This window comes from Rutidosis leptorrhynchoides, chromosome 1 (genome assembly GCF_046630445.1).
Source record: "Rutidosis leptorrhynchoides isolate AG116_Rl617_1_P2 chromosome 1, CSIRO_AGI_Rlap_v1, whole genome shotgun sequence".
In the NCBI taxonomy this organism is placed as follows: domain Eukaryota; kingdom Viridiplantae; phylum Streptophyta; class Magnoliopsida; order Asterales; family Asteraceae; genus Rutidosis; species Rutidosis leptorrhynchoides.
This window is the reverse complement of record NC_092333.1, coordinates 21357998-21380292: the sequence shown is the minus strand read 5'-3', so window position 1 is coordinate 21380292 and position 22295 is coordinate 21357998. Positions and strand designations below refer to the sequence as shown.

The window sequence follows — 22295 nt, the reverse complement described above, 5'->3', positions numbered from 1 at the left end:
CTAGTTTTATCGTTCATAAATATGTATAAACATGATTTTGAGTTCATTTAATTGAAAATTTTGAAAAATTTTACTAGAATTGGGTAGTCAGTATATAAGACTAGGGCCGTTCTTTATTATCAGAGAGCACTAGATTCTAATACAACTACTGCTTTACTAGTATTTTTAATGGTAACCAAGTGTATAAAGTAAAAATTTTAAAATCCGAAAGAATTTAACCCCTTCCCACACTTAAGATCTTGCAATGCCCTCATTTGCAAGAAATCAGTAATAATTTAAATTATTGAGGGTGATTTGTGTAAAAATGATTAAATTTTTACCAAAGTTTCCAAATATATTGGCGTTTGTTTGCTGAATGATAAATGGTGCACATCATTTGTTCATTCCGTCTTGTTGTTATTTCACATATATTTTGCATATTGTCGTCAAAATTAGTTGCTTTTGCTGAACTTAATGCCAGTCTTTGAAAATGCGTTGTTTTACCCTGTTGTGTACATAAGATAAACTGCAAACATATATACATATTTTTGAAGTTTGGTATATTACCCCACTTTCAAAAATTATTAAAATCTAAGAATAAAAGTTAGAAAATTATAAAAACTATTACAATATTAACATAAGTATTAAACGTATCAACATTACAAATTACAAAATAAATAAAACTAAGTAGACTAGGGATGATACTGGTACCAATAGGGGTTCCAAGCATAACCATAGGTGCTATAGAATGCTTCGGCAGGGTTATACGTAGGATACGGTGGTTGCATCTCTATAGACCAGGGAGGGAATATGGGTTTTGGCGTAGGAATATAGTTTCTACCTATATGTTAGCAATGAGCTATGATTTGGTTTTGATGAACTTGCCAATCTTCAAATGCTCTCTGTCTAGCATTTTCGTACTCCTGTGAAGCTATAAACCTTTGCATTTCTTGCATTTCATTTCCCCCTCCTACATTACCTTGCTGTTGGTTTCTCTCAACCTGTGGATGTCTACCATGGTATTGCACTGCGGCGTTATTTCGCCTCTTTAAAACTTTCGCACCATGGTATACATTTAAACCTATCGTATCGCGGGGTTCTGGTTCTTCGACTAATAATCCCCCCCGACTTATATCCACACCGAGATATTCAGCAATCAAAGTAATAAAAATACCACCTCCTATTATGCTATGCGGTCTCATCCCCCTAACCATAGCTGATAAATAATAACCCACACAATAAGGTATACTTACAGTGCTTTGTGGGTCTCGAATACACATATGGTAAAACAAATCCTGTTCATTTACCTTTTCCTTGTTCTTACCTCTTTGTGTAATCGAATTAGCTAAAAACCTATGAATTACTCTTAATTCAGCTCTATCTATATCCAAATAAGAGTAATTTCCCCCTTTGAATCGGTGATGGCTTGTCATTTGACTCCATACACCGTGTGTATCAAAATTTTCATCTATCTTTCTACCATTTAGTATCAACCCTCTACAATCGGCAGATGCTAACTCCTCAGGCGTATATATACGTAAAGCCTGAGCCATGTCTAGTAAAGACATGTGGCGCATCGAACCTCCTAACAAAAATCTAATAAAAGATCGATCGGTTAAACTAGCTACCCGATCATTTAATTATATACTACACAACAATTCTTCACACCATACTTTATATACAGGTCTACGCATGGTGAATAAACGTACCCAGTCATTAAAAGTAGAATTACCATACCTCTGTGCAAGTAATTCTCTAATTGGCCAGGCCAATTCTACAGCTTCTAATGGTCCCCATTCTATGACCCTAGGTACCTCAACAACCTTAGAATGAAGAGTATGCAAACCCCTTTGGTATTTTGGATAATCTATCCAAAGACTGTCAAATCTCAGGTTCGGATGCAAATCTTCCAAGTGCATATCAGAAAATGTCATGACTGGATGAGGTATATCTTGCTTGTAGTAGTTATCCACCTCCTGTTGTTCCGCATTCTCAGCAGGAGCATTGCGGGCTTGGGATGAAGATTCACCCATTTCAGTCTTCAAAACACATCAAACACAATTTTTGTTCATCCAAATATGCATTAGTGTCAGCAAAATCATCAATCAAAATAATTACAATGACATGATCAATTTATATCAAACTTAAGCTCATTTTCACATTTTTATCAAATCTACACTTTTTCAAATAAGCATATACGAAAATGTTCGCCAAGTTCATAAGCATTCAACTCAAATAACATGTCAAAATAATCATTACTAGCAATTAAACAAGTTTCAAATGGCATTATCTCTCAAAAATCAAGTTCATGAATTTTTAGACTTGAAAAAGTCCACTTTAATTCTCAAAATCATGTTTAGGCTCAAAGTTTGGATCATTTAACTACGTAAACATGTTACACTACTTAATTTAGCAACAATTCATGACAAAAATCGGCCATAACCTGTTTATATCAAAAAGCCCCAAATTTGCTCAAGAACACAAACCCTAGATTACTCAAAATTTGAAGTTTAAGGCTTCTAATCATGTTAAACAGCATCAATCTAGGTTATACAAGCATAATACATAAACAATTTAAGCCTAATTACACTAAAAAGCATCAAAATCAAATTGGGGAAAAAATTGCTCAAGAACACTAATTTCGGATTAAATGGTGTTTAGGTGTAGAAATTTACCGTTTTTCTTGAGTAATTCCTTGATAGCATCCTTCTCAACATGATTTTAGTAAAAGATTTGATGATTAACGGTTAAAAATTGTGATTTTGGGGGTGTATTTTCGGGTTTTTTCGGCAGTTATTTCGCAGTATTGGTGTGTTTGTGGGTTGGGACTGATCTGTTTCAGCTCTTATATTTTTTTTCTGTAATTCGATATCTCCGCGAGTCGCGGTGTTTGAAACTGCAAACTCCGCGAGTCGCGGAGTTTGTATTTTTTTTTTTTTTTTTAACAATAACTTATAACTTATATTAATTAAAACAATTAAGTAATTAATTTTAAAATTTTGTTTCCCTTGTTATTTAGGACGAGGTCGTTTCGGATTGATGTCCTAGTCCGTCCTTCGACAAAATTTTAAAATTTGTCTTTTTGTAGCGATTGTTTTAAAAGCTAAGATTTTTGGGTTTTTTAATGTTTTTTGCATACTTTAATTCAATAAGATTAAAAATAATGATAATAAAAGTTCTCGTCCCTCCCTTGGGTAAAGCAATTTCGGTTTAAAGACCTAGTCTTCAACTTACGACGAATTTTAAAAATCATATTTTTAACTTAATGAGATAAAGTAAATTTTTGTTTTTAAATTCACATAATTTAAATATAAAATTCAAAATTAATATTAAAAATTCACACCAAACTTAAAATTTGAAATGCATAAAATTAAAAATTCATATTTTAAAAATTAAAAATTCACATCAAACTTAATTTAAAAATTCATATTATAAATTCACACCAAACTTATATTAATTTTTCAAATATTTACAATTTTAAAAATATTGTTTTTACAAAGTTTACAATATTAATTTAAGATTTAAATATTAATTTTAAAAACATGGTAAAAATAAAATTAAAAATCTTTTTGGCTTTTTATCCCACTTTAATCAATCAAATATTATCAAAAATATACGCCCCTCTTTTCGGTAAAGTAATTTCGGTTCCAAGACCTAATTTAACTCATGACGAATTTTTGAAATATTTTGGGTTGATTGATTAAAGATATTTATACCTTAAGAATAAACGTTAAATTTCGCAGTGATGTAATAAATTTTTGAATGATATCAATAATTTCGGTCGCCAAACCTAATTTTATTCAATACCAATTTAATACTTTATAGCGAACAAATTAGCGTTTATTATCAAAAGGTTAAAAATAAAAAATAAATAAATAAAAACTGTACAGACTTACCTGTGAGATAGTATTCTTAGTTATATGATCTATCCCATTCATAAGATAGTCGGTTTAATTGGTTTTCCATGGCTACATAGGCGTAACCTCGAGCATTCAGTGTCTTTTCTTCTAAACATATGAACGGTCCGTCTCTGCATAAAGTAACAAATTCGGTGTTTGAATAGGTTTGATTATTTGAACATTTACCTCCATGTGACCATTTTCCGCATTTGTGACATCTTTCTAGGTGTCGTGCTCTTCTTTTCGCTGCGGATTTTGATTTTCCTTTACCAAATTGTAACTTATTATCTTCGCATCTGGATTCTTTTCTAACTCCGTCCATTCTTTCTCTGATTACTGATACTATTTCACTCGGTAGTGTGTCATTATTACGTTTAGTGATCAAAGCGTGTAGCATTAGACCATGGTTTAGTTCACAGGCAGTCTTCATTTTGTAAAAACCTAAAAAAATAAAAATTCAGAATGGGGGGAGAAGACTAGTTATTTAGGGTCTGCTAGGGAAAGACCATTCGGGTTCCATTTTCGAGAACTACACAAAAACAGACAATCTAACTCTAACAAAAATACATATTATCCTTTAAAGAGTTGATTCTCCCCACACTTAGTTAGCTGTGGTGTCGAAATTGTGATTAACTTCGTTGTCGACTTCCATCGGACTATCTATGTAGTGTTTAACTCTGTGACCATTAACTTTAAATTCAATCCCATTTGAATTTATTAATTCTATCGTTCCGTATGGGAAAACTCTTTTAACTATGAATGGTCCAGACCATCTTGATTTCAATTTTCCAGGAAATAGCTTGAATCGTGAATTGAAAAGAAGAACTCTGTCTCCTTCTTTAAATTCTTTTAAACTTCTGATTCTTTTATCATGCCATTTCTTCGTTCTTTCTTTATAGATTAACGAATTCTCGTATGCTTCATGTCTTAATTCTTCTAATTCGTTTAGTTGACTTAATCGTAGACGTCCGGCTTCATGTAAATCAAGATTACATGTCTTCAAAGCCCAAAATGCTTTGTGTTCAATTTCTACTGGAAGATGACATGCTTTTCCATAAACAAGTCTAAAAGGTGTGGTTCCAATTGGAGTTTTGTAGGCTGTTCTAAAAGCCCAGAGTGCATCCTCCAATTTAATGGACCATTCCTTCGGATTTGATCCTACGGTTTTCTCTAGAATACGTTTTAAAGCTCGGTTGGTATTTTCAACTTGTCCACTTGTTTGTGGATGATATGCGGTGGAGATTTTATGAGTTACTCCATATCTTTTAAGAACTTTCTCAAGTTGATTATTACAGAAATGAGTTCCCCGATCACTTATTAAAGCTTTCGGTGTTCCAAATCTTGCAAAAAGACGTTTTAAAAAGTTGACTACAACTCGTGCATCGTTAGTTGGGAGAGCTTGTGCTTCCGCCCATTTAGATACATAATCAATGGCTACGAGTATATATAGATTATTATGAGATTTTGGAAATGGACCCATAAAGTCAATACCCCAAATGTCAAATACTTCACATACTTGGATGACATTTTGTGGCATTTCATCACGTTGACTTATTTTTCCGGCCCTTTGACAAGCATCATAGGATTTGCAAAGAAGGTGTGCGTCTTTGTAAATTGTAGGCCAATAGAATCCAGCATCATAAACTTTTCTTGCTGTTAGTTGAGGCCCATAATGCCCTCCTGTTGGTCCCGTGTGACAATGGTTTAAAATTTTACTAGCTTCATCTCCAAATACACATCGGCGTATTATTCCATCTGGACAACTTTTAAACAGGTGTGGATCTTCCCAAAAATAGTGTTTTATATCACTGAAGAATTTCTTTCGTTTTTGGTACGATAATCCTTTTTCAAGGAATCCACAAACTAAGTAGTTTGTATAATCTGCAAACCATGGAATTTCTTTATAATCTATCTTCAATAGATATTCATCAGGAAAGTTGTCTTGTATGGCCGATTCATTTAGAACTTCTAATTCGGGATTTTCAAGACGAGAAAGATGATCAGCGGCGAGATTTTCTGCTCCTCTTTTATCTCGGATTTCAATATCAAACTCTTGTAAGAGTAAGATCCAACGGATTAATCTTGGTTTAGCATCTTGTTTTGAAAATAGGTATCTAAGAGCAGAATGGTCGGTATAGACCACCGTTTTTGCTAGAACGAGATATGATCGAAATTTGTCAAAAGCAAAGACAATAGCAAGGAGTTCTTTTTCGGCAGTTGTATAGTTCGTTTGTGCTCCTTGTAACGTCTTACTAGCATAATATATAGGTTGAAATCGTTTTTCAATCCTTTGTCCTAAAACGGCTCCCATTGCAAAATCACTTGCATCGCACATTAGTTCAAATGGTAGATTCCAATTTGGTGTTATCATGATCGGCGCATTAGTGAGTTTTTCTTTAAGAATATTAAAAGATTTGATACACTCATCTCAAAAGATGAATGGAGCATCCTTTTCTAGGAGTTTATTCATAGGAGTGGCAATTTTAGAAAAATCTTTTATGAAATGTCGGTAAAAACCGGCATGCCCTAGAAAACTCCTAACTCCTCTAACATTGGTGGGATGTGGAAGTTTAGCAATTACATCTACTTTAGCTCTATCCACTTCAATTCCTTCTTTTGAAATTTTATGTCCAAGAACGATGCCTTCTTTAACCATGAAATGGCATTTCTCCCAATTAAGTACTAGATTTGATTGTTCGCATCTAATAAGCATTCGTTCCAGATTAACTAGACATGATTCAAATGTATCACCGAAGACTGAAAAGTCATCCATGAAAACTTCCATGCATTCTTCTATCATGTCGTGAAAAATCGCCATCATACACCTTTGAAAGGTTGCTGGGGCGTTGTAAAGTCCAAATGGCATGCGTTTGTAAGCAAAAGTACCATAAGGGCACGTGAATGTGGTTTTCTCTTGGTCTTCGGGTGCTATTGGAATTTGAAAATATCCAGAAAATCCATCTAGAAAACAATAGTAACTATTTCCGGCTAATCTTTCCAACATTTGATCTATGAAAGGTAAGGGAAAGTGATCTTTTCTGGTGGCGTCATTTAATTTTCTATAATCAATACATACACGCCATCCTGTTACAGTCCTAGTAGGAATAAGCTCATTTTTCTCATTTGTAATGACAGTCATGCCACCCTTCTTAGGCACGCATTGAACTGGGCTTACCCATGGACTATCAGAAATTGGATAAATTAGACCTGCATCTAGCAGTTTAATAATCTCTTTCTTAACTACATTTTGCATATTAGGATTTAGTCTTCGTTGGCATTGCACATACGTTTTATGACCTTCTTCCATAAGGATTTTATGTGTGCAATACGAAGGACTTATTCCTTTAATATCATGAATCTTCCATGCAATGGCTGGTTTATGAGCTTTCAACACAGAAATGAGTTGTGATTTCTCATTTTCAGTAATAGAAGACGATATTATTACAGGTAATTCAGATTCACCATGTAAATAAGTGTATTCCAAATGGTTTGAAAGTGGCTTTAACTCTAATTTCGGAGGTTCTTCTATCGATGATTTGTATCGATATCTGTCTTCTTCTTTTAGCATTTGAATTTCTTCTGTTGTTGGTTCATATCCATTAGCTATAAGTGTAGCTAACATTTCAGCTTCATCAATTGGTTCATTACCTTCTCCTAAAGAACATTCTCCTGTTCCTTGTAATTCTGGAAATTCTTCTAATAATTATGCATGTGCATCTATAGTTTGAATATAATAACATGTATCATCTGCAGATTGCGGTTGTTGCATTGCTCTATCAACTGAAAAGGTAACACTCTCGTCCTCTATACTTAGGGTCAATTTCTTACCGAACACGTCTATCATTGCTTTAGCCATGTTTAAGAATGGTCTTCCTAATATGAGAGGAACTTGAGAATCTTCTTCCATGTCCAGAACAACAAAGTCTACTGGAAATACTAAAGTACCGACTTTAACTAGCATGTTCTCCATTATCCCTCTAGGATATTTTATTGATCTATCGGCTAGTTGTATGCTTATTCTGGTTGGTTTCAATTCTCCAAGGTCTAGTTTAGCGTATAGTGAATACGGCATTAGATTTATACTAGCACCTAAGTCTGCCAATGCTTCTATTGAACTAAGACTACCCAGAAAACATGGAATTGTGAAACTTCCTGGATCAGATAGTTTTTCTGGTATCTTATTCAACAGCACTGCTGAACAATTAGCATTCATAGTAACAGCCGAGAGTTCTTCCATTTTCTTTCTATTCGTGATCAGATCTTTCAAGAATTTAGCATATCTAGGCATTCCTGAAATCACATCAATGAAAGGAAGATTTACATTTATCTGTTTAAACATATCCAAGAATTTGGATTGCTAGGCTTCAAGTTTCTCTTTCTTCATTTTACTCGGGTAAGGAAGTGGTGGTTGGTATGGTTTAACATAAGGTTTAGCCTTAACTGTGTTATCTTCATTAACCTTTTCAACTACCGGTTCTTTTTCTTTATCTTGATCAGGTTGTGGTTCTTGTGGAGTAGGAATAGCTTCATCAGAAGTTACAGGTATTTCAAGTGGTTTAAGTGTTGTACCACTTCTTGTGGTAATGGCTTTAGCTGTTTCATTCCGGGGGTTAGCATTTGTATCACTAGGTAGACTTCCCGGTTTTCTTTCACCTATTAACCTTGCTAGGTTACTTACTTCTTGTTCCAGATTTTGAATAGAAGCTTGTTGATTTCTAAATGCTTGAGCATTTTGTTCATTAGTTTGTTTCTGAGATGTGAAAAACTGCGTTTGAGTTTCAACTAGCTTCGTCATCATATCTTCTAAATTCGGCTTTTTATCATCGGTTTGTTGTGGTGGTTTGTTTTGAAAATTAGGTCTTTGCTGATTGTAATTATTATTGGATACTTGTTGATTGCTAGGACCTTGTTGGTTGTTGTATGGAATATTTCGGTTATAATTCTGGTTTTGATTGTAAATTGGTCTTGGCGGTTGATAATTATTCTGATAATTATTTTCAGGCCTTTGGTTTATGTATGAAATATTCTCTCTTTGTTCCATTGTTAATTCAATACTGAGACAATCTTTTGTCAAATGTGGTCCTCCACACTGCTCACAACTAATTCGTATTGAGTGAATTTCTTTAGTCATCTTTTCCATTCGTCTCTCGACAGCATCTATCTTTGCGGAAATGAAATCTAAGTCATGGCTAGAATCGGCTCTAGCTGCTTTAGATGATCTAACGATATCTTTTTCTTGGTGCCACTCATGTGAGTGGGAAGCAGTGTTATCAATAATTTTGTAAGCATCAGTTTCGGTTTTCTTCATAATAGAACCACCAGCTGCTATATCTATGTCTTTCCTTGTAGTGATGTCGCATCCTTGGTAGAATATTTGTACTATTTGACAGGTATCTAAACCATGTTGCGGACATCCTCTTAATAACTTTCCAAATCTTGTCCATGCCTCATATAGAGTTTCATTCGGTTTCTGTGTGAACGTAACAATTTCTGCTTGAAGTCTTACGGCTTTAGATGCAGGAAAGAATTGTTTAAGAAATTTTTCAACTAAAACATCCCATGTATCGATTGCCCCTTCAGGTAACGATTCCAACCAATCTTTGGCTTCTCCCTTTAAAGTCCAGGGAAATAACATGAGATATATCTGTTCATCCTCCACTTCTCGGATTTTAAATAGTGTGCAGATCCTATTAAAGGTACGTAGATGTTCATTTGGATCTTCCTTCGGCGCACCACTAAATTGGCATTGATTAGTTACCATGTGTAGAATTTGTCCTTTGATTTCATAATCTGGCGCATTAATGTCTGGATGAGTAATTGCGTGACCTTGGCCAGTGCGTTTAGCTCTCATTCGGTCTTCCATACTTAAAGGTTCCAGATTCTCCATAATTGAATTTGTTGAATCGGAATCACTAAAGGATTCTGATTTAATGGTTCGTTCCTCAACAATCTCTGTTTGAATGATTGGTGGTTCCGGAGGAAAGTTTAGTGGTTCAGGATCTACGAATCGTTCCTGAATATTCTCCGGATTCTCAATTGTGAGGTCGGGTTCAAAAAATGGATTATCGGAAATTTGAACTAGAGTACTTGGTCGACTGGATGACGATTCTAAAGAAAAATCAACGGCGGTAATATTTGCTAAATGTCTTGATCTAGTTACAGGTGGTGATCGTACAAAAGGTGGTGAACGTCTTACTCGGTGCATTCACTAAATATCCTATTAGTTTTTAAAAGGAAAGAAAAATTATAATAAGTTATCCAATCAATAGACTTTTCTGATTTTGCCCACGTTTCGAATAGCCAAAAGATGCAGCAGAGGGGCATGATTCGTTTGGTCTCAATATAATTGAGGACTGTTTGGCTCCAATAACCCGGTCCACGTACAAATCCAACTATTACTACGAACCAGAAAATTTTGATGTCTATCAATTTAACCACTTAAAATAAATTTTCGTAATTTTAAGAAATTTAGATAAGAAGTAGAATAAAAATCTATGTCCTAAAACTAGAATAGCGAGAAATAAGAAAGAAAAAGAGCGTGTCGGAAAAAGATCGAATAAGAAAAATAAGAAAGAAAGATAAAAGGCGACGGAAAAATAAAAGAAACTTATAAAACTTAAAAACACTTGACTAACCCAACCTTATCACTACAACTAACTTAAAATTATAATCGCAAATTGAGATTACTAATTGGAATGATAATTGATACATAGGTAAAAGGTGTCTAAAAATATTAAAGCTTACAGGAAAAACTATATCCCAAATGGAAATAACTTAAAAAGAAACTAAAACTTAAAAAGGCGTCGCAAAATTCTAAAGTACCTAAATCTTAGTCTAAAGAAAAAGCACTTAAGGAATTCTACAGCAAAGTCTAAAAATCTAGAAATAAAAATAACTATGGTAAAAAAAACTAAGTTTAAAACTAAATATGGGCTAAAAATACAAATATTACGCTAAAACGAATAAAAAGGGACAAAATATAAAAATATACAAAAAGTTGGAAAAAATACAATTTTTATAAAAATATTATTTTTATATTATTTATTTTATAAAACTATTAATTTTACAATTTAATTAAACTTAATAAACTAAATATACAAATAATAAATAAAAAGTAAAAATAATTATAATAAAACTAATTATAATAATAATAATTATTTAGGGTTAATAATAATAATAATTAATAATTACCCGTAATTAATGCTGAATTAGGGTTCTGTCGGTGTCAGAGTTTCTCCGCGAGTCGCGGTGCCCGAAGCAGAAAACTCCGCGAGTCGCGGGGTTCCCGAATTCAACTCAGGTACAGTTTAAATTTTACGCGTTTTTTTTTTATGTTTTTATATTTTTCAGTCCGTCTGGTTTTTGTCCATAACAGTCCATCAGTCATAAATATAAAGTGCGAGTATCCTCGTCAAATTATCCTTATACCCGAAGTTAAATATTCCAACTAATTGGGGACTTAAACTGTAACAAGATTTTAATACTTTGTTTAATAATTACACTAGGATGTCGACTGAGTGTAACCCAAGGTTTTAATATTTTGTTATCAATTATACCAAGTGTCCTTGTACATAATTTCACCCCTGTTTTAATTATTCTAGTGGCTATTAATCCATTCCCGTGTCCGGTTAAATGAACGATTATTCGTACATATAAATACCCCGCCCATCGTGTCCGATCGAGTGTATATGGTAATTTATAGGGACGCCCAATTGTAAATCTTTATATTAACATTAACAAACTATCATTTAGTTAAACAAATATAAAGCCCATTAATAGCCTATAGTCTAATTTCCACAAGTGTCGTTCTTTTGTCCAAACCCCAATTATGGAACAAAGCCCAATTACCCAATTTTAGTAATTAGCCCAACATCATGATTACTTCGGATTAAATAAGCATAATAATAACTTAGCTACGAGACATTAAATTTAAAAGGTTGAACATAACTTACAATGATTAAAAATAGCGTAGCGTTACACGGACAGAATTTCGACTTACACCCTTACAATATTCGCTAACATACCCTTATTATTAGAATTATAATTAAAATTAAAATTAAAATTAAAATTAAAATATAAATATAAATATTTACGTATTATGAGAGAAGAAGAAAAAGGATGATGAAAATGATCAGAATTCGGTTGGCTTTATAGGGAATTGAGTTCAGGGGTGCTCCGCGACTCGGGGCCCATTTTGCCTTCAAACTCCGCGAGTCGCGGAGTTTGTAAATACAGCTCACCAGCTTTTGGAGTCTTTCTTGCCGACGGTTTTTATTTATTTATATAATATATAAATAATTATAAGAATTATTTAAATATTATATTATATTTATGTGCATAGTTGACTTGTAATTTTTAGTCCGTTGCGTCGAGCGTTGAGAGTTGACTCATGTCCCGGTTCCGGATTTTCGAATGTCCTTGCGTACAATTTAATATCTTGTACTTTGCGTTTTGAATCTTGTACTCTTGTAATTTCGAGACGTTTCTTATCAATAATTGGAACCTCTTTGATTGTATTTTGTACTTTTGAGCTTTTTGGTCGTTTGCGTCTTCAATTCGTCGAATCTGTCTTTTGTCTTCACCTTTTATTATTTAAACGAATATCACTTTTAAATAGAACAATTGCAACTAAAAGCTTGTCTTTCTTGAGGAATAATGCTATGAAATATATGTTCGTTTTTAGCATTATCAGTAACCTCACGACTTATTATCCCTCAAATGTTAATAAGCGTATTATTGTTGGTAATGGTCACGGCATTCCAATTAGTGGTTATGGACACTCATCCCTAAATATCAACCCAAACTGACCTCTCTTTTTATCCAATATATTACATGCTCCAAAATTAATTAAAAACCTTATCTCTGTCCGTAAACTTTCTGTTGATAATTGTGTATCTGTTGAATTTGACCCGTTTGGTTTTAATGTGAAGGAATTTCTGACGGGAATCCACCTAATGCGGTGTAATAGCACTGACGAGCTATATCCTCTTAACCCTACTAAGCTGCAACAACTTCAACAACCTACTGCTTTTATTGTTTCTCTACATGATTTATGGCATCAACGACTTGGTCATCCGGGTGTTAACGTTATTAAATCTTTAAATAATAAGAATTATGTTGCATGCAATTATAATAAAATCTCATTTTGTCAATCTTGTGTGTTCGGAAAACATGTACGATTACCCTTTTATTCCTCCACCAACTCTACATTTTCTCCCTTTGATATTATACATAGTGATCTTTGGACATCCCCAATTGTAAGTACTAACGGACACAGATATTATATTCTCTTTCTTGATGATTTCACAAATTTTCTTTGGACAGTACCAATAAGTAACAAATCCGATGTGTTTAACATATTTCTTTCCTTCCAAAAACTAATTCAAACTCAATTTTCTCGACAAATAAAAGCATTCCAATGTGACAATGGTACCGAGTATAAAAACTCCTCTTCTCACAACTTTTGTAATCAAAATGGCATGATGTTTCGTTTTTCATGTCCTTATACATCTTCTCAAAATGGTAAAGCGGAACGAAAAATTCGCGCAATTAATAACATCATGCGCACAATCATGACTCACTCTTCCGTTCCCCCGTCCTTTTGGCCACACGCACTCGAAATGGCTACTTACTTACTTAATATTCTACCCAGCAAGCTTCTACATAACTTTTCTCCTACTCAAATACTCTATCGACGTACACCGGAATATTCACATCTTCGTGTTTTTGGTTGTCTTTGTTATCCTCTCATTCCTGCCACCACGATAAAAAAATTACAACCACGTTCAACACCCTGTGTCTTCTTAGGATATCCAAAAAATTATCGCGGTTACAAATGCTACGATCTTAAAAATAAAAAGTTTATCATCTCTCGACACGTTATCTTTAACGAACACCAATTTCCATTTTCTAACTCCGTCTCATCTACAATTCCCGACTATAAATTCCTACACGACAATATTCATCCCTCATTCCTCTATAATTCACAATTTCCTGAATCCAAACCACCAAATAGATCAATACCATCTCCTTCAAATATCACTACTGAGCCTGATACTTCTCCATCCAACCCACAACCATCCACGACTGACTTTAGCACCAATAACGGGCTGAATAGCCCATCTCCAGCCTCACCTACATCCATCGACCCACACTCCTCTAATATTAATTCTCCTAATGTTTCACAAAATCCTATGAATACACATCCTCCAACAAATTTAATTCCATCTCCTACTGTTACTTTGAATAATATTACTCAACATATTCGTTCTATGACAACACGTTCTATGTCTGGGATATTCAAACCAAAAGCCCCATTTAATCTTTCGGATTTTACATCCATTTCTCCCCTACCCTCTAATCTTAAAATAGCCTTAGCCGACCCTAATTGGCGCCGTGCCATGACTGATGAATACCAGGCTTTGTTGGATAATGAGACGTGGGAACTTGTTCCCCGCAAATCAAATATGCATGTTATTAGATCTATGTGGATTTTTCGTCACAAGACGAAATTCGATGGTAGTTTTAAGCGCTACAAAGCGCGTCTTGTATGTGATGGACGGTCTCAACAATTAGGTATCGACTGTCACGAGACTTTTAGTCCAGTTGTTAAACCGGCCACCATTCGGACCGTCCTTAGCATTGCCATTTCTAAGTCTTGGCCTATACATCAATTGGACGTTAAAAATGCATTTTTACATGGTTATCTAAATGAAACTGTTTATATGTATCAGCCTACAGGTTTTAGAGATCGAGATCGTCCAAATCACGTATGCTTGCTCAAACGCTCTCTTTATGGTTTGAAACAAGCACCGCGTGCATGGTACCAACGGTTTGCAGATTATGTATCTACTATTGGTTTCACACATAGCAGATGTGATCACTCATTATTTATATATCATCATGGAAAAGACATCGCATACTTGTTATTATATGTCGATGATATCATTCTTGCCACATCTTCAGACACACTACGTGACAGCTTAATGTCAAAGTTGGGTTGTGAATTTTCTATGAAGGATTTAGGTCCTTTGAGCTCTTTTCTTGGAATATCGGTTCATCGTAGCACTAACGGTTTATTTTTTGATCAAACGGCATATGCTCGCGACATTATTAAACGTGCAGGTATGGAGTCGTGCAACCCAGTGGCCACACCCGTTGACACACATGGAAAACAAAGTGCTACTATGGGAGACTTATATTCCGATCCCACTTACTATCGAAGTCTTGCAGGTGCCCTTCAATATCTTACCTTCACCCGACCTGACATCTCTTATGCCGTGCAACAAGTTTGCCTTCACATGCACGCTCCACATGATGATCACATGCTCGCGCTAAAGCGCATTATCAGATACATACAAGGCACACTAAGTCTCGGCCTCTTCATTTCCAAAACTTCATCACATGCACTAGTCTCTTATACAGATGCCGACTGGGCTGGTTACCTTGACACGCGTCGTTCCACTTCCGGCTATTGTATATACTTGGGTGATAATCTCATTTCATGGTCTTCCAAAAGACAGCCAACCATTTCACGCTCAAGTGCTGAAGCCGAATATCGAGGAGTGGCAAATGTAGTCGCTGAATCATGTTGGATCCGTAACTTACTACTCGAGCTCACTTGCCCAATTATGAAAGCCACCATAGTATTATGCGATAATGTTAGTGCCATTTATTTATCTGGCAATCCAGTTCAGCACCAAAGAACTAAGCATATCGAGCTCGACATCCACTTTGTCAGAGAAAAAGTCTCGCGGGGACAAGTGCGTGTTTTACACGTACCAACACGCTTTCAGATTGCGGATATATTCACTAAAGGGTTACCTCGACTACTCTTTAACGAATTTCGGTCCAGTCTTTGCATACGAAAACCGATAGCGTCGACTGCGGGGGAGTATTAGCCGTACATATTTGACTATCACCTTTGTATTTAATGTAATATATCTTTGTATTTAATGTAGGATATATCTTCCCCTTATATCAGGGGATTATGGTGAGATTTTCCACAGACATCATAGATTTTTCACATGCTATCTTTGTATATTTACCCCACAATTGTGCAATAAGAATTCAAGCAAATTTATCAACACCTTTAATCATTGGTGGAAATTTCATTTAGTTTAGTCCAAAATCAATTGTACATTAGAAGTATTTTTTTTTTTTTTTTTTTTTTTTTTTTTTTTTTTTCACAATCATCTTTTGTAATAATGATAAAAACTTATCAGATTGCACATTCACTTATAAAAAGACGTCAACAAGTTAGGTACTTGTAAGTTGTAACGACACACTGACAAGACGTCAACATTATTTCATGACATGTAACGAAGACCGGTAAGTAATAGTGAGCCAACAAGAAAAACTGGAATATATATAATTTGGAAAATAAATAAAATTGATTATAAATCGTGGTTACAAGTTTTGAACATTTGAATCAACTAAAGCAACAACAAACACCGCCGAGACACCCAGCCACCTTAAAACCTTTGGGAATGCACATATTTTGACAGTCAGCAACCGAAGTTGGATCTGAAGGATCACACGGGTTATTACTACAATACTTTATATGATCACCTGTAACCACACCTGTCATGTTACCAAACAAATAAAGTCAATTGCTCTTTGTTTTGATTCTATATACACGTGAAAGTGTATATAGTAAAAAAAAATAATAATAAAAAAATTGAACATTATATTAGAGCGATAGTTGGAAAAAAAGAGAGTAATCATACACCATCTAAATTGATTAGTACATCAATATGATACAACATTATAAATATTTTGTTAAGAGTGTATGAATAAATATAAGTGATATACAAATCAAAAGCGAGAAAAAATGAAACTACATACCGTTGGAAGTTAGTCTAGCCGATAACGCAATTGTGGCTGTGAAAAACAAAATAGCAATCATGAATTTCATAACATTCACCATGTTGTTCTTCATGATTTTAATTTCTATTAGCTAATTTGTTTGTGTTTTCGTTTTTTTGTTTGTGTTAGTGTGAAGTTTGGTGGGATTTATAGGTGAGTTTTGTCCAAGTATTGGAAACCAATTTAACTTTATTACGAATATATTACTTAAAAATTTATTTATTTTAGGTAACCGATACTAATTGTTAATTGATTTGATAATTGATAATTAATGAAAAGATTGTACGTATTAATTATACTTTGAAAATAAAAGTATTTTTTGATTTTGTGAATCAAAGTCAATATTTCTAGAATGTTGCTAATGTGTGTTTCTTCACACTCATTGATATGTAGTAATTAACAGGTCGTAATTTTTTAAGTATTATACTCCCCTATATATAAGGGATAAGTAGTAGTGAATATTATGGAGTAAATGCAATAATAATACGAAGTATTTTAATCAATTTTTCGACATCATTAAATTTAATATATGATTCAGATATATACTATTCATTCCATTTTAATGATTTCTTTCCTATTTTATAAAATAATACAATCATTAACAAAAAAATTTGGAATAAACAGATACTAGAAATACATATACATTTTAAAATAATTGGTAGAAAAACGTAACATTACTCTAAAAACAATTACTCCACAATTTATATTTTTCCGATATTTTTCTTTTAACTTTTGAAAAGAGAGAAAAAATTGTCACATTCACTGGCATTGTGGATTTTTTCCGGGCCCACCGTAGTAAAAGTAAGTGCCCCATTGGTTGTTGCTGGAGCTTTTAATGTTATAGCAATTGGTGTTTTCAGCCAGAGTTGATATATCACGAGCAGAAATGAGACTATTATCTGAATCCACTATCTCAAGGTTTCGAAAATAACTTGCTTTTCCGAACCCATCTTCTGCAAAATGGCCCGAACCCATTTGTGTAGACGTGTGTTCACCGTTGGCCCGTGAATTCACCACTTCGCCGCCCCATTCCACCATTGTGGCCCGATCAGCTAAGTGTGTGAACAGCTCCGCGGGCCAATAACCGACTAAGGTGTTCTCTCCAAAGCCCATCCACCAGTTTCCAAGCTTTGGATCCTACATTCATGGGAGCCCATACTAACATTAAACATTTAAACTTAGAATAAATAAAACTATTTAAAATTAAACTTGATTCTTGAAACAAATTTAAGTTGTCTATTAAAATCATAAACTATAAGTGATTGTTTTATGAAACATGTTCGACGTACTTTCCAAATGATGATGGTAACGTCGAACTGACTTCCTTGAAAATCGGATAATGGAGAAATCGCAGCTCCGATAGCGATTCGACTATTTGTTTGTATAAACCCCGAACACAACAGGTTGTAACATCCAGTAGCTTGATATGCATCACTCTGTTTCATATTTAACAATACATTACTTTAGTTTTTCATCAATCATCAATTCTTTATATTATTAAAAGAGTTTAAATGATCAAAATTTAGATCTAAATATAATATAATATAATAATAGAAAAAATATCAAATGCTCACGATTGCACAAAATGGAATCTACGTTAATTCTATGTATCATTTTCAAAATATTAAATAAATTTAATTATTAATGTTATTGAGGTAGACAATGTAAATGTATATTGGGACCACAAAAAATATTAAGGGAAGAACATGGTGCTGTTCAACTGTAGATGTTCGTCTTAAATGTGTTGATACTACATGGAGAACCATAAGGCCCATGATCTTGTCCATCTCATCTACCCTTTTTAGTTAAATTTTGTTTATATATTCACAAAATGTGTATAAAAGTAAAAACGTATTAATACGGAGTAGAATATAAGCGATCCGTGTTAGAAAAAGAAAAAGAAAGAGAAATTACCGTCCAATATGTGAATAATCGCGGTCGACTGTCACCATAAAGCTCGGGACTGACCTGACTAGTAAAATAATCAAAGTTTTAGATATTTCAAATTTATTTGATATAATATATATCTATATCTCTATATATCCATATTCCAAAAAAATATCAGTTTTAGCATATAACAATTAACAATCTTAAATGATATATAACAATTAACAATCTTAAATGATATCATAAATTAAAGTTGTGTTTGATATTACATAATAATCAAACGTTGAATGATTACAAAATCTGAATTATTCAAATATTTCTACCTAAATTTGATTATGAATAAATGTACTGAATACTACGGTTAATAATGTTACATAAGTCATGCATATATTAATATTAATATATACAACAATTTTGACTACTAATTCAAACACTCATAATATTAAGTGATTTGTTTGAATTGTTAGTTATGAATTCGAGACTAATTAAGTATCAACATACACAACATGTGGATGTTAACAATTTTAAGATTTCAATGATATTTCAAATAATAAAACTTGAGAACGGCAATAAGCTCAAACTTCTATGAAGTTAGAAAAAGCTCCTCACCTCAATTTCTTTTTGTCATACAAATTATCTATTAGTATATCATTCTTGATGTAAAATATAATTAAATTAAATACTTATTATATTAATTAATATTAATATTAATTAATTGTCAAAAACAAATAGAGAAATAGAATAGAAGCATAGAAGAGTGTAAAATAAACGTTACTACCTGCCAGCCAGCTTCGATGCTATTGAGATCAGAGCCGTCGAAAGACCCGGAAAGAACCCAGATTTGGGATAGACTGAACTCATTTATCACTTCTATCTTTGGGTCCCACACGTTTATTGTCGCTTTTGCCCCGTATATCTCACTCGATGTTCCCGTGTATGCTATCGCATGCTAACAAGTTTAACGGAGTAATTTTTAACAATAATTACTAAATTACCCCGCATGTTTATATTTATTATTTATAAACCAAATTTAATGAAACCGAAAACTATGAATTACAATACTATTATATTTTAAATTGAGATTCAAGGGACCAATCAGAGTGCGACACGTGACGCGATAATCACATATGATTGAAAAAAAATTCAAAAAAAAATTCAAAAAATAAAAAATTATTTTTTTCGAAAACTTTTTTTCCGAAATTTTTTTTTTGAATTTTTTTTTCAATCACATGTGATTGGATTTGACATGCAGTAAATCACATGTGATTCTGCATGCCAATCACATGTGATTGTAAAACTCAATCACATGTAATTCTGCATGTCACATTCAATCACATGTGATTGAATTTTTTTTTTTAGTTTAATGACGATTTTCAGTTAATTTGTGCTAAAACCTTTAAACACCAAATTTTTGATCAAATCAACGAATTAAAGTATGAAATTATGAAGACATGATCACGAAACGCTAACAAACTTGATCAAATCACCAAATTAAAGTCGCTTTCCGGCTGAAATTTTTTTTTTGAAAAAAAAATTTGAATTTTTTTGAAAAACAAATTTGAAATTTTTTTTTTAATCACATGTGATTGGATTTGACATGCAGAATCACATGTAATTGTGTTTTACAATCACATGTGATTGGGCTATACAATCACATGTGATTGGATTTGAAATGCTAAATTTTAAAAAAAAAAAAATTTAAAAAAATTAAAAAAAAAATTTCAAAAAAAATAATATTAAAAAAAAAAATTTTAATTTTTTTTTTTTTCAATCACATGTGATTGTTGCGCCACATGTTGCGCTCTAATTAGTCCGTTTGATTTCAAGTAAATTATTAGATTAAAGAGATTACAACTCTAAAAGTATAATGCCAAACATTTATAAAAAGTTACATTATATATTTGTCAGACATGTTAAAAGCTTAAAAGGTCAACGTACTACATCTACCCTTAAGAAAGTCAATTACTTTTGTTATACACAAAGTGCTCATTTGTTTTTTGGTGTTTAATTTATAAACATTTTCACGTGCAAGTCATATTTACACTCTGGTCTACTTTATAATTAATTCTTTTAATCATTCCTATAATATAAAGTTTATAGAAGTGTTTTAAATAACATTTCAAGACACAACTAAATAAATGATCACTCAAATTGTATATTCTACAATATACAACACCAATATCACATTTCATTTAACTTTCATTTTAGTTAAGTTATACTATGATCTACACTATTTTTCAGATGTTAAACAATAAATATTCACACATTATATATACTGAGCAGAAATAACGTACCTCATGACCATTGCCACTAACAACATCAGGTGCATCGGCTCGTCGAGCAAAGGGTGCATCTGCACGACGTTTCTTGCCATAATCGTACAACGATTCGGCCCTTAAAACATCAAGTACGGTGCTTCGTCTTACGGGAACTGTTCCTTTGGGACATCTTTCCCCATTTTGATGCCACATTTGCCATGCACCTCTTCTTATGTACCCTTCACTAATGTTACTAGTATTTTTGCCATCATTTTCTTTTTGTTGTTGTTTGGCCATTAATTTCATTTTTGGTATTTCTGGTGCCACTCTCTGCATTAATAATTAATTAAAGTTCCAATTAATTTTCTTTATATAAAAAATACATATATTTATTTTATATTGATGGAAAAAGTAAAAAAAGTTGTTGGTAGTTGAAAGTGGAAACCTAAGATGATACATTTTAATAAAAGTTACATTATTATAATAATAAAGTATATAAATTCTAACCTAAGAAATGAAGTTAAATAGAAAATGATTAATAAAACCAAAACTGTAAATGTATTGTATTGAGTAATGAGATTTGAATGATATTATAATCATAAAGTATATAAATTCTAACCTAAGAAATGAAATAAAAAAGAAAAAGATTAATAAAAGCAAATTAACTGCAAATGTATTGTATTGAGTAATGAGTAATGTACAAGTTGAACCTACAAAAGGGGCACATTACCTGGATCTTGTGATTTTTGAGTAGAGGGTGATCTAAAGCTGGTTGCTTTCTTTTATGAACACAATCAATGATATCTCCATCTGGGCTCTAAGAAAATAAAGCAAACAAATTATAAATAAAAGATTAGAAGTGTTAGCAAAGTACAAGTTTCCATATGTGTACAAGACAATAATGCATATCATCATCATCATCATCATCATCATCATCATCATCATCATCAATGAATAATACTCCGTAACAAAGATGAAGTTTGAAGTTGACAAATAATTCTAATTACCTTAATGGAGAAAACAGGAGGTTTATTGAGTGTATCCAAATGCTTTTGAATTCTTGCAAGTCTCAAATCACTAACTTGTTTATACTTTGTGTAATTCAACCCATAAACACATATACCACTACAACAAAAAATAACAACAGCCCAAAGATACAAAAGTACAAATTTTGGAACCATATTTCATGAACTCAATGCATCCCAGAAATCAAGAAACTTGAAAAACACTCTCTTTAGTACAAGAACATGAGCATTTACTAACAACAATCACAAAAAAAATAATTCAGGGCCTGGAAGCTTCTGAATGAATTATTGAGATTTAAGGAGAAGAAAGAAACTTGGAAAATGACAGTATATGGGGAGGGTGTCTGTGTGTGTGTGTGTGTGTGAGTGAGATAAGCACA

At 33.0% G+C, this 22295-nt stretch overlaps 1 protein-coding gene across 1 annotated transcript; it reads right to left on the bottom strand.

Annotated features, from left to right (window-relative positions):
- Positions 1-17325: 17325 nt before the first annotated feature.
- On the bottom strand, positions 17326-22072 carry LOC139857536 (protein neprosin). Its single transcript, XM_071846346.1, has 7 exons — positions 21898-22072; positions 21621-21707; positions 20927-21220; positions 19411-19581; positions 18660-18713; positions 18035-18181; positions 17326-17882 (listed from the first exon to the last, which is right to left on the bottom strand). The coding sequence occupies exons 1-7, from the start codon at positions 22069-22071 to the stop codon at positions 17505-17507; spliced, it is 1305 nt and encodes a 434-aa protein (XP_071702447.1). The 5' UTR covers position 22072; the 3' UTR covers positions 17326-17504.
- Positions 22073-22295: the final 223 nt, after the last annotated feature.

Excerpts from the sequence above, each read along its gene's own strand:
- LOC139857536 (XM_071846346.1), bottom strand. The coding sequence starts at position 22,071 with ATGGTTCCAAAATTTGTACTTTTGTATCTTTGGGCTGTTGTTATTTTT. Across the intron at positions 21,708-21,897 it reads CTCCTGTTTTCTCCATTAAG|AGCCCAGATGGAGATATCAT; the intron begins GTAATTAGAATT and ends TTATTTTCTTAG. Across the intron at positions 19,582-20,926 it reads TTAGTGGCAATGGTCATGAG|CATGCGATAGCATACACGGG; the intron begins GTACGTTATTTC and ends TAAACTTGTTAG.